Source organism: Hippoglossus stenolepis, chromosome 2, assembly GCF_022539355.2.
Source record: "Hippoglossus stenolepis isolate QCI-W04-F060 chromosome 2, HSTE1.2, whole genome shotgun sequence".
Lineage (NCBI taxonomy): Eukaryota > Metazoa > Chordata > Actinopteri > Pleuronectiformes > Pleuronectidae > Hippoglossus > Hippoglossus stenolepis.
This window is the reverse complement of record NC_061484.1, coordinates 10411989-10424506: the sequence shown is the minus strand read 5'-3', so window position 1 is coordinate 10424506 and position 12518 is coordinate 10411989. Positions and strand designations below refer to the sequence as shown.

At 41.4% G+C, this 12518-nt stretch overlaps 2 protein-coding genes across 2 annotated transcripts; both read right to left on the bottom strand.

The window, feature by feature from the left end:
* Window positions 1–182: 182 nt before the first annotated feature.
* Window positions 183–5589, bottom strand: LOC118124864. The gene is made up of 11 exons (XM_047342302.1): window positions 5432–5589; window positions 5019–5342; window positions 4617–4649; window positions 4455–4487; window positions 4140–4267; window positions 3527–3818; window positions 3093–3155; window positions 2053–2355; window positions 1664–1813; window positions 1473–1580; window positions 183–520 (listed from the first exon to the last, which is right to left on the bottom strand). Exons 1-11 carry the CDS (start codon window positions 5496–5498, stop codon window positions 333–335), a joined length of 1689 nt encoding a protein of 562 aa, XP_047198258.1. The 5' UTR covers window positions 5499–5589; the 3' UTR covers window positions 183–332.
* Window positions 5590–6610: 1021 nt separating this feature from the next.
* Window positions 6611–11565, bottom strand: LOC118117312. The gene is made up of 5 exons (XM_047344640.1): window positions 11470–11565; window positions 10617–10919; window positions 10240–10377; window positions 7705–7814; window positions 6611–7351 (listed from the first exon to the last, which is right to left on the bottom strand). The coding sequence occupies exons 1-5, from the start codon at window positions 11558–11560 to the stop codon at window positions 6914–6916; spliced, it is 1080 nt and encodes a 359-aa protein (XP_047200596.1). The 5' UTR covers window positions 11561–11565; the 3' UTR covers window positions 6611–6913.
* Between the last annotated feature and the right edge of the window lie 953 nt (window positions 11566–12518).

The following is a 12518-nucleotide window of genomic DNA, read 5'->3' as shown; positions in this document are numbered from 1 at the left end:
CAAGTTTGAATGTAAGGCAGAAAAACTAAACAGGAAGTATGGTTTTCTGGTTTGTGTGTGTGTGTGAGTGTGTTTGTGTGTGTGTGTGTGTGCGTGCGGGTGTGCGTGTGTGTGTGTTTATTGTTGGTGTTTCATTTCTTCACCAATTCTTTGAAAAATACAAAATTGCACACACAAGAAAATCTCTATTATCTTTTATTTTATTGTGGTTAAATTAAAAAGCATTTCTAAATATTTTTTTCTCCTTGTCACAATATATATCTCTGCAAGCGGTGGGTATTTACAGCACGTATTGTTACTGCACATGACTGTGAACATATTCAGAACTGAGTTTAGAGGTTACAATACAAGTCTGATTCATCCGTTGGGATGTGTGTGATGGTGGAGTATGTGACCTCTGCAGGGCGATGTGTGTTGAAGTTCACAGTGGAGTAGAACAAGTCATCTGATTGGTCCCTGCTGCTGTGGCCGTTTCCACTCTGACTGGACGGCGATGCATACTCAGTGTTCTGGTGCTTTCCTGTGTGAAGAGTGATGATACATTGACAAAGTTTTAAATGCCTGCGAAGTAAAAACTGTATTACTCCCTTTGACTTACTGAAAAATAGTTAATATTTATACTGGCATAATTCTACAATAAAAGCAGCAAATAACCAAAATAAAGAAGAATACATTGCCATCTATTTAATGTCATCTTTTCTTATGCATTATGCCCTTTACCAATATTCTGTCAATTGTATTTATTTTGCCCAGAAATAACAGCATTTTCAAGAGGGTTGTACCCATGCAGACGAAGGGAGAACATGCAAACTATGAAGACCCAAGTCAAGCTGGAATTCAAACAGCTCCACCATGCCGCCCCAACCCTAGGTAAATGAGGATGAATGCTTTTATTTGACTTTGTGTTCGCTCCAATAAGGGTCAAAGTATTGATCTGAAAATGAAAATGCTGTATGAGCCCTGTATTTCTTCTTAATGAGCAGAAAATAAAATAAATGGTTGGATGTAGCCTTAAAATATGTTTACCTATGACCTACTAGCTTGGGTCTGTGCCAGGACCTGAGTCTGGTGAGTTTCATTCTCAATGCTGATTGGCTTTCACGACATGGCATCACATTCATTTTTTGCTGAAGTTCAAATGCAAAATTCTTGTCTTTGTGTATATCGCGTCTTTGCATTGACTTTGCCTCATCACATGAAAACTTCCTTTTTGCGTTTGGTGTGAATGCAGCAGCATTACACATCCCCGACTGTTTTTTTGTGATGGTTGCCAGGGCGCTTCTACGTGGTTGCTATGGCTCTCTGACACAGAGCGTCATGAGGTGGCCGGCAGGTGCTTGTAATAGTGTTCAGGCCTGGGTGTTCCCAGATCACTGCTGTTGTGTATCATTTGGTCGTTGTGGTGATTCTGGGCGTAATATGAAACTGCCATCATATGATATAAACACTGTTCAATGAGTTTGTTTTTTTACCAGAGGTTGTGCTGATTTCTTTGTTTCGATGTTTGAAGAATATCAGCAGCACCAACGCCAGAGCCAGCACAACCCCCCCGAGACCTGCTCCGATGTACACCAGCTTCCCTGGAGAAAAGAGACAACATCATATCTCAGTGAAGATACATCACTCAGGACTCTGTCTCTCACACACATGTATATCTACACACCTCCAGACTCTGACTTATTAGGATGTGCTGCAGTTGTAGTAAATGCAGGAAGTGTTGCATTTGTAGTAAATGCAGGAAGTGTTGCATTTGTAGTAAATGCTTCACCTACAGTTGATTGTGAAAAGTCCTCTTCAGGGTCCTGTGTTTTTCCTGAAGAAAGAAAGAGAAACAGACAGAGTGATGTTTATTTTGTTCCTTGTCTCGTTTCTGTTACAGCCTCTCACTTCTTTCCTGTTGCGAAAAAGAGAAGATCAGTTTGAAACAGACGCTTTTGTGAAATGTCGATCACGTTTTGGTGAAAAGGAAATGGAATAAAGGTTAAAGTGATAAAGTGATGACGAATGACGACGTCATAAAAACAGTTCCTGTACAGCGGGGATTCAACTCACCCTTTAAGACTGTGAGGACGACTTCTTTGTACGTGTCCTTAACAACTCTGTCTATTCCACACCAGTATTTCCCTGCGTCGCCCTCTGTCAGACGAGAGATGGTCACGTTGAACGTGCTTCCTTCATCTATGATACTGTATTTGCCTGTACTGATTTGGCTGCTTCTTATTAGGACGTCTTCATCCTTACAAGGGTCCTTGCAGAAATATTTGACGTTGTCAGATGCTAAAACGTGAGAGCATTGAATTGTGACGTCTCCCCCCAGCTCTCCTTCTACAGATATAGCTTCAGTCTTCCAGAATCCTGCACAAGACACAGAGACAGCAACAAAAGTCACATCTCCATTCAGCCTTCAACAACTATTTTCTATAAACCCTCATGTCAATAGATTCACTCCTGTAAAGCAGTGGTCCCCATTAACGTTCCCTATGTGGAAGTTGTTGGCAGTTCATTCTTTCATTTGAGTATTTCTAGAAGCCCTTATAGAAACATATATGCAGCATTTCACAAAAAAGCAAAAGTCTGAAAAAATAACCTGAATTTGATGTTATATATTTTATACTTTTTAACCCTGACATTGTTTTTGTGGTTAGGAAAAGCTGATTTCAAGGTGCACCCACTGAGTTATCTAAACAGCTCTCAACAGCAACTACAAATCTCCAAATCTCCTCCCAGCTTCGTCAAAACCCTTTAAAAGCCAACAGAGTTCACAGTTGAGGATGAAACTCAACAGCAAGGCAACAGAAAGTGTTGCTTTAAGAATTAGGAATGTGACAATGAAAGGTTGTGAGTGTGTTCGCTGAAACAAAGACACAGAACACAAACTCAAATGAGTCAATCTCAGGGAACTTACCTCCCACAAGAATCAGAATGAGGAAAACCTTGTCCATGCTGCTCATACGTCTTTGTCCCTTTTCCTTTTCTGATCTCAACGCTGGTTTCATGTCTTTGTAACTGTCCCCAAATTAATGACAACTCTGTGTTTCCTCTTTCCTCTTGCACTTCCTGTGTTTCAGTAGCTTCCTCTGTTTTAACCTCACTCTGAAACCACTTAGAACATGTGAGAAGCAACGCAGCATCCCTCCCATCTCCCACCTGTCTCACTGGGAATGTTATAGGACAGTGAATAACACCTTCATGTATTATAATTTGGTTTATTTGGGTACAATGTATCTCATATCTCATTTTCCCTTCTCTGTGTCATTCACAATGACACTTTTTCATTTAGGAATAACAAAACACAACATTACAACTCCTGGATTATTGATTTAGGAATTTATTATAGTTTATGAACAGTATAGGTTCATTCAAAACGTATAAAACATGTGTGTTTTGGCCACAAATCATATTATTATTAATACTCTATTAGCACCAAGGTATCTCAGAAAGTAGAAAGTTATATCTGACGATTTAAGGTGCTGTCTAAAGTTTTAGAAACAAGACCCAAGTTGGAAATAAACTGAGTGGTATCAACAGTTCATCTGCATGGGTCCATCTTTGGGACCACAGAGCCTGTGATAAACATGATCCTCCAACTGGCTGAGATCCAGATGTTGGTACTGGCAGACGTGGCCTCGTACATCCACTTCAGCATATTCGCCGAGAGTGACAGCGGATTCCCGGTGCTTTGACGTGAAGTGGGGGCAGAGGTCAGGAGGTGGCGGCGGTGGAGCTGAGGGAGCAGCACAGTCCGAAGGTGAACAGGTGCAGCGGGGTTCAGGTTCAGTTCCCTCACCAGGCGTCATTGTCTCATAGTCCGCTGATGTCTGTGAAGGGAACAGAAACAAAAACCACTAAAAATACTTTCACATGCATTGTGTAGACAGATATGAACACAAATGACCGAATCCACTGGACTGCACCAAATGAACAGCTCCTCATCTCTAAGTCTGTGTGATGTCTGATTGAGCCCATGTGGGAATAGACTGAGGAATTCTCTGAGGAGTTCAGCGTGTTGATGATGTCATACAACTGGTGCAAAACTGGGAGAAACATCAGAGACTGAAGGAGAAGAGCCGTCCCTGAGAGGTAGTTCAGTCTGGATCTCACTGCTAACATGGCTGCAGACGTTTCCGTCACAGACTGACCTCTCTGTTCTGGCGTGGGCCTGATCTCTGGTGTTTAACAGCGCACAGGAGACACAGTGTGAACAGACACACAAACAGTATGGCTGCCACACACATCGCTGCAGTCAGGAACAGTGACATGTTGAGCTCTGCAGGAAAGAACGACATGTACAATTACCTCCAAGAAGAATTACACACATTAGATCTGAATAATATAAATGCAAATGGCACACACACACACACACACACACACACACACACACACACACACACACACACACACACACACACACACACACACACACACACACACACACACACATATAAATCACTCACTGTCCACTTTGACGTCTGTGGGTATTGTGGATACTTCATTTACTAAGAAGTGCAAAGACAAAATAAAGTATTTATGTTTTTTATTTATTTATGATTTATATTTATACACACACAAATACATTAGAGACACACATGGAGATGTGCTGCTCAGATCTCACTCACTGTGATGAGTCAGATTTTTTGGAGGCTTTGCTGCTGCATAAAAAGGCCATGAAAAATATGAGTTAGTTCACAGAAACTTGCAACTTGTGCTGTTGTGATAACCTGAAACAAACAAGCTTCATATACTCACATTTTCACAGGAATAGAAAGTTCAAAAAAGAGGAACATGACCCTGACTTAGTTCTAATTTACAGTATGAATAGCCTGACATTTATACCCTGCAGGTTGACAGATCAAGACATCCACCTATCTATCTATCTATCTATCTATCTATCTATCTATCTATCTATCTATCTATCTATCTATCTATCTATCTATCTATCTATCTATCTATCTATCTATCTATCTATCTATCTATCTATCTATCTATCTATCTATCTATCTATCTACACATGACTTTACCCCGAGAGACATTCAGCTGTATGACACTGATATGATCCGGTTGTAAGCTGACGTCCACCCCACACCAGTATGTCCCACTGTCCTCTGGGACCAGTCTGTCCACTTGGACCAGGAAGAAGGCTGCAGTGGTGTTGTCGTACAGGGAGAAGCGTCCCTTTGTTTCCCACTGGTTGTGTCTATCTGTGCGTATCAGGTGATTGTCATTGTCGTCCTCACGGCAGAGGTACTTGGCGTTGCCCTGCCAGCTCTGTGGGTATTCACATGTGAAGTTGAACGTCTGACCCTCCACACCGGTCACGGCTGTGGTTCTGACACTGATCAGAGCTGTCACAATGATAAACTCTGTTAGGTGTGAAGGTTTCTTTTGGTCACAGCAGCTTAAAAAGTCCTAATGCATCGAGGAATCATCTTACCTGGGATTTGTGATGCTGTGATGATGACAGTCATAGTTGTTCTCCATGAGATCCCGGCCGCTCCCATCACTCCCAGTTTACCTACAGCTCACACTGTCACACTCTCTGCTGCTGTTGTGTTCAGTCAGGTGCTTTTCATGCCTCTTCCTCTTTTACAAACCTGTTCACACATCCCACTCAACCTATGAAAGTGAAATGATGAACTTATTGTAACTCGTGTGACTCAAACAACGACCATATGTGTGTCCTCATGAACTCTATCTTACACCAGCACATCCTGGATTCAGTTCAGAGGATAATGCAAGTTTAGTTTGCTGCATCCTGCAAGGCCGTCACATCTTCTACTTTAATTCATCACGGTAAAATAGAGCTTTTCCAGTCTGGATGATGACTCAAAGTTTTTTATCATACAGTTTGTAGATCATTTGTGTAAATCCCTTTCTCTATCACACACAGGGACAGCCGAGGTGGACACTTGGGTACCAGGAATGGGGGAGACTGGGATCAAACCACTAGCCTTTGTGGTTAGTGGACGACCCGCTCTACCTTCTGAGCCACAGCAGCTGCAGCTGTGACAAGGATCAATACAAGCCAAAGGAATTTTTCAGAACGTGCCAGTTCAATGTATTTTACCACTGACCTGCCAAGAATAAAAAGAGAAAATATAGAAATGTATTTAAAATGTACTCAATTGACACTGGTCACTAAAATTACTCATCTGTATCAATTCCATTTGAAAATGTGTTTGGCAAGTCGGTCATTAGTCATGTTAATTAATCTATTTCACCAGTGCACAACAAAATATACTTCGTTATAAAGATGTAACTGTCATTGTTTGTCTTAACGTGCATTAATAATATCTGATCTGTAGAACAACAGATTAACATCCACCGATTGGAACTTGATTTAATATGAATCTGATAAGATAACAGGTGTCTGCTGTAGAGGACTGGATCAGGAAGCTTTGTTCATTTCATCACTTCTTGCCTCTTCTTTCATTACCCTATTGAAACAGGGTTTCATTGCTGGGATCCATTTCCCACCTCTCTTCTAGATCTCACTGTCCCATTTTAAACACAAGACAATAGGTTTCATTGTCATGTGGAAATGTGAAATCTTTATTTGGTGTCTTTATTCATTTGACAGCTTGGAGTCACTAAAGTCTGAACTTTGAACATATACGTATCAGCCAAAAACGCAGGCTCAATTATAGTTTATTGTATTTTTGTAATTGATGAATTCATTACATTTATTTCATGCACAGATGGCATCACATACATATGAAGAGCATGATACAGAAAATAACAACACAACAAACTAAGCAGTGAGCAAAAAAAGTGAGTTAAGCCATATTACATACCATCAACACAACACACAGACCATGTAGTTTTACATGTGTAGAAGCAGAGTGAGTCGTGCAGTTCAGCCGCATAAAAACTCCATAACAACACACAAAACTCAAAACTCTGAGATGAACTCAGGCTATTCAGACAAATCCAAGCCAAACCAAAGAGAGCGGGGCCTAGATTCAGTGGAATCACTGCAGGTTCTGTAGTAAACAACTGACACAGTGCTCAAACAGCTGTCTGTCGCTTTGATCAGAGCATTCCTCAGTGCTGCAGGTGCATCTGTGTGTTTTCTGAGACAGCCATCTCCTGCTCTTTCTGATATCATGGCTGGTATACATATGCTGCAGATCTCTGAAGTGGTGCTGAGGACATTTGCAGCTGAATGTCTTGACTCTGTAGCACCTCTGGAGCAGCAGATGGTTTCACTGATATGAGGTGGTGCGCTGTATTCAACCTCTGTGTACACAGAGGTTGAAGGATCCTGGTTTGGGCGGTGAGCACCAGAGTTCTTCTCAGATAATCTTATCATCGACCGCACTTCTTTTGCAATGTCATCGTTCTCACTGTCTAACTGTGGAAAAGTGAAAAGAGAAAAATCTGCATGTCATTGTGTGTTTGACTGTGCACAGTCCTGAATGAAAATAAAATAGAAAGAAATAAGACAGGTGACTATCTCCCTGTCTAAATCTCTTTAAGAAAATGAATGAGTGTATTTCCTACTCTATGCATTAAACATAAAGAACCATGTGGTGAGAGTGACTTTGGAAACCCCCCCCACATATGTTGACCTCGGAAACTATGAAAAGAACCTGTCGTTTTCTGCTTAGTTTAATTTGCTGTCACCATTATCATCATGCGTCTCTATAGGGAGAAGGTTGTTAGGCCGTGAGGAGACTGACGTGTTATCAACTCTCTGTCTCATACCTCTCCTTCCTCTGCACTGACGTCGTCTCTGCGTTTCCTGAACCTCGTTACCAGCAGCAGTGACACACTGAGCGTGGCGACGCTCCCAACAGTAGCGTACAGCACGGTGTCTGGCCAAAGGCGAAAATGTAGCATAGTGTTGTTTGAGTCTGTAAGACATGATCCAGTATTGTTTCATTCAAATTCTGTTATTAATTATGTAATACAACCATAAATAATAATGTCTCTCGCCACCTGTTTTCTGCTTTGTATTGTCAGTGGTATCTATTCTCGATGTGAGTTGTGTTGATATGGAAATATTCTGATTTGGAAATATTCAGATTTGTCCCATTACCAGAAATGTCAGGTGTGACAGTTGTAGTAAATGCAGGACGTGTTGCATTTGTAGTAATGCAGGAAGTGCTGCATTTGTAGTAAATGCTTCACCTACAGTTGATTGTGAAAAGTCCTCTTCAGGGTCCTGTGTTTTTCCTGAAGAAAGAAAGAGAAACAGACAGAGTGATGTTTATTTTGTTCCTTGTCTCGTTTCTGTTACAGCCTCTCACTTCTTTCCTGTTGCGAAAAGAGAAGATCAGTTTGAAACAGACACTTTTGTGAAATGTCGATCACATTTTGGTGAAAAGGAAATGCAATAAAGGTTAAAGTGATAAAGTGAAGACGAATGACGACGTCATAAAAACAGTTCCTGTACAGCGGGGACTCAACTCACCCTTTAAGACTGTGAGGACGACTTCTTTGAACGTGTCCAAACCAACTCTTTCTATTCCACACCAGTATTTTCCTGTGTCGCCCTCTGTCAGATGAGAGATGGTCACGTAGAACGTGTTTCCTTCATCTTTGATACTGTATTTGCCTCTACTGATTTTGCTGCTTCTTATTAGGACGTTTTTACCCTCACAAGGGTCCTTGCAGAAATATTTGACGTTGTCAGATGCATAAGCGTGAGAGCATTGAATTGTGACGTCTCCCCCCAGCTCTCCTTTTACAGATATAGCTTCAGTCTTCCATAATCCTGCACAAGACACAGAGACAGCAACAAAAGTCACATCTCCATTCAGCCTTCAACAACTATTTTCTATAAACCCTCATGTCAATAGATTCACTCCTGTAAAGCAGTGGTCCCCATTAACGTTCCCTATGTGGAAGTTGTTGGCAGTTCATTCTTTCATTTGAGTATTTCTAGAAGCCCTTATAGAAACATATATGCAGCATTTCACAAAAAATTTAAAGTCTGAAAAAATAACCTGAATTTTATGTTATATATTTTATACTTTTTAAACCTGACATTGTTTTTGTGGTTAGGAAAATCTGATTTCAAGGTGCACCCACTGTGTTATCTAAACAGCTCTCAACAGCAACAACAAATCTCCAAATCTCCTCCCAGCTTCGTCAAAACACTTTAAAAGCAAACAGAGTTCACAGTTGAGGCTGAAACTCAACAGCAAGGCAACAGAAAGTGTTGCTTTAAGAATTAGGAATGTGACAATGAAAGGTTGTGAGTGTGTTCGCTGAAACAAAGACACAGAACACAAACTCAATTGAGCCAATCTCAGGGAACTTACCTCCCACAAGAATCAGAATGAGGAAAACCTTGTCCATGCTACTCAAACGTCTTTGTCCCTTTTCTGATCTCAAAGCTGGTTTCATGTCTTTGTAACTGTCCCCAAATTAATGACAACTCTGTGTTTCCTCTTGCACTTCCTGTGTTTCAGTAGCTTCCTCTGTTTACCCTCACTCTGAAACCACTTAGAACATGTGAGAAGCAACGCAGCATCCCTCCCATCTCCCACCTGTCTCACTGGGAATGTTATAGGACAGTGAATAACACCTTCATATATTATAATTTGGTTTATTTGGGAACAATGTATCTCATATCTCATTTTCCCTTCTCTGTGTCATTCACAATGACACTTTTTCATTTAGGAATAACAAAACACAACATTACAACTCCTGGATTATTGATTTAGGAATTTATTATAGTTTATGAACAGTATAGGTTCATTCAAAACGTATAAAACATGTGTGTTTTGGCCACAAATCATATTATTATTAATACTCTATCAGCACCAAGGTATCTCAGAAAGTAGAAAGTTATATCTGACGATTTAAGGTGCTGTCTAAAGTTTTTGTAAACAAGACCCAACTTGTAAAGAGTGGTATCAACAGTTCATCTGCATGGGTCCATCTTTGGGACCACAGAGCCTGTGATAAACATGATCCTCCAACTGGCTGAGATCCAGATGTTGGTACTGGCAGACGTGGCCTCGTACATCCACTTCAGCATATTCGCCGAGAGTGACAGTGGATTCCCGGTGCTTTGACGTGAAGTGGGGGCAGAGGTCACGAGGTGGCGGCGGTGGAGCTGAGGGAGCAGCACAGTCCGAAGGTGAACAGGTGCAGCGGGGTTCAGGTTCAGTTCCCTCACCAGGCGTCATTGTCTCATAGTCCGCTGATGTCTGTGAAGGGAACAGAAACACGCCGACAGTGATCTGTGTCCAGTATGAGAGATAGAAATATTCTGATTTGTCCACGTACCAGAAATGTTGGGTGTGACAGTTGTAGTAAATGCAGGACGTGCTGCATTTGTAGTAAATGCAGGAAGTGCTGCATTTGTAGTAAATGCTTCACCTATAGTTGATTGTGAAAAGTCATCTTCAGGGTCCTGTGTTTTTCCTGAAGAAAGAAAGAGAAACAGACGGAGTGATGTTTATTTTGTTCCTTGTCTCGTTTCTGTTACAGCCTCTCACTTCTTTCCTGTTGCAAAAAAGAGAAGATCAGTTTGAAACAGACACTTTTGTGAAATGTCGATCACGTTTTGGTGAAAAGGAAATGGAATAAAGGTTAAAGTGATAAAGTGAAGACGAATGACGACGTCATAAAAACAGTTCCTGTACAGCGGGGACTCAACTCACCCTTTACGACTGTGAGGACGACTTCTTTGAACGTGTCCTTAACAGCTCTCTCTATTCCACACCAGTATTTCCCTGCGTCGCCCTCTGTCAGACGAGAGATGGTCACGTAGAACGTGTTTCCTTCATCTTTGATACTGTATTTGCCTCTACTGATTTTGCTGCTTGTTATTACGACGTCTTCATCCTTACAAGACGCCTTGCAGAAATATTTGACGTTGCCATATGCATAAGTGTGAGAGCATTGAATTGTGACGTCTCCCCCCAGCTCTCCTTCTACAGACATAGCTTCAGTCTTCCAGAATCCTGCACAAGACACAGAGACAGCAACAAAAGTCACATCTCCATTCAGCCTTCAACAACTATTTTCTATAAACCCTCATGTCAATAGATTCACTCCTGTAAAGCAGTGGTCCCCATTAACGTTCCCTATGTGGAAGTTGTTGGCAGTTCATTCTTTCATTTGAGTATTTCTAGAAGCCCTTATAGAAACATATATGCAGCATTTCACAAAAAAGCAAAAGTCTGAAAAAATAACCTGAATTTTATGTTATATATTTTATACTTTTTAAACCTGACATTGTTTTTGTGGTTAGGAAAAGCTGATTTCAAGGTGCACCCACTGTGTTATCTAAACAGCTCTCATCAGCAACCACAAATCTCCAAATCTCCTCCCAGCTTCGTCAAAACCCTTTAAAAGTCAACAGAGTTCACAGTTGAGGCTGAAACTCAACAGCAAGGCAACAGAAAGTGTTGCTTTAAGAATTAGGAATGTGACAATGAAAGGTTGTGAGTGTGTTCGCTGAAACAAAGACACAGAACACAAACTCAATTGAGTCAATCTCAGGGAACTTACCTCCCACAAGAATCAGAATGAGGAAAACCTTGTCCATGCTGCTCATACGTCTTTGTCCCTTTTCCTTTTCTGATCTCAAAGCTGGTTTCATGCCTTTGTAACTGTCCCCAAAATAATGACAACTCTGTGTTTCCTCTTGCATTTCCTGTGTTTCAGTAGCTTCCTCTGTTTTACCCTCACTCTGAAACCACTTAGAACATGTGAGAAGCAACGCAGCATCCCTCCCATCTCCCACCTGTCTCACTGGGAATGTTATAGGACAGTGAACAACACCTTCATATATTAAAATTTGGTTTATTTGGGAACAATGTATCTCATATCTCATTTTCCCTTCTCTGTGTCATGCAAAATGACACTTTTTCATTGAGGAATAACAAAACACAACATTACAACTCCTGGATTATTGATTTAGGAATTTATTATAGTTTATGAACAGTAGAGGTTCATTCAAAACGTATAAATGTTTTAGAAACAAGACCCAAGTTGTAAATAAACTGAGTGGTATCAACAGTTTATCTGCATGGGTCCATCTTTGGGACCACAGAGCCTGTGATAAACATGATCGTCCAACTGGCTGAGATCCAGATGTTGGTACTGGCAGACGTGGCCTCGTACATCCACTTCAGCATATTCGCCGAGAGTGACAGTGGATTCCCGGTGCTTTGACGTGAAGTGGGGGCAGAGGTCAGGAGGTGGCGGCGGTGGAGCTGAGAGAGCAGCACAGTCCGAAGGTGAACAGGTGCAACGGGGTTCAGGTTCAGTTCCCTCACCAGGCGTCATTGTCTCATAGTCCGCTGATGTCTGTGAAGGGAACAGAAACACGCCGACAGTGATCTGTGTCCAGTATGAGAGATCAAACTATTCTCTGTATGAGGTTGTGTGTTTGCTTGCAAGGCAATGTGGTGTCTTTAACAGGGCAAAAACTACTAAAAATACTTTCACATGCACTGTGTAGACAGATATGAACACAAATGACCGAATCCACTGGACTGCACCAAATGAACAGCTCCTCATCTCTAAGTCTGTGTGATGTCTGATTGAGCCCATGT

Excerpts from the sequence above, each read along its gene's own strand:
- LOC118124864 (XM_047342302.1), bottom strand. The coding sequence starts at position 5,498 with ATGGGAGCGGCCGGGATCTCATGGAGAACAACTATGACTGTCATCATC. Across the intron at positions 4,650-5,018 it reads ACAGCTGAATGTCTCTCGGG|CAGCAAAGCCTCCAAAAAAT; the intron begins GTAAAGTCATGT and ends CTTTTTATGCAG. Across the intron at positions 1,581-1,663 it reads TAATAAGTCAGAGTCTGGAG|GGAAGCTGGTGTACATCGGA; the intron begins GTGTGTAGATAT and ends TCTTTTCTCCAG.
- LOC118117312 (XM_047344640.1), bottom strand. The coding sequence starts at position 11,560 with ATGAAACCAGCTTTGAGATCAGAAAAGGAAAAGGGACAAAGACGTATG. Across the intron at positions 10,920-11,469 it reads CATTCTGATTCTTGTGGGAG|GATTCTGGAAGACTGAAGCT; the intron begins GTAAGTTCCCTG and ends TGTCTTGTGCAG. Across the intron at positions 7,815-10,239 it reads TGTCACACCCAACATTTCTG|ACACCGTGCTGTACGCTACT; the intron begins GTACGTGGACAA and ends GCCTTTGGCCAG.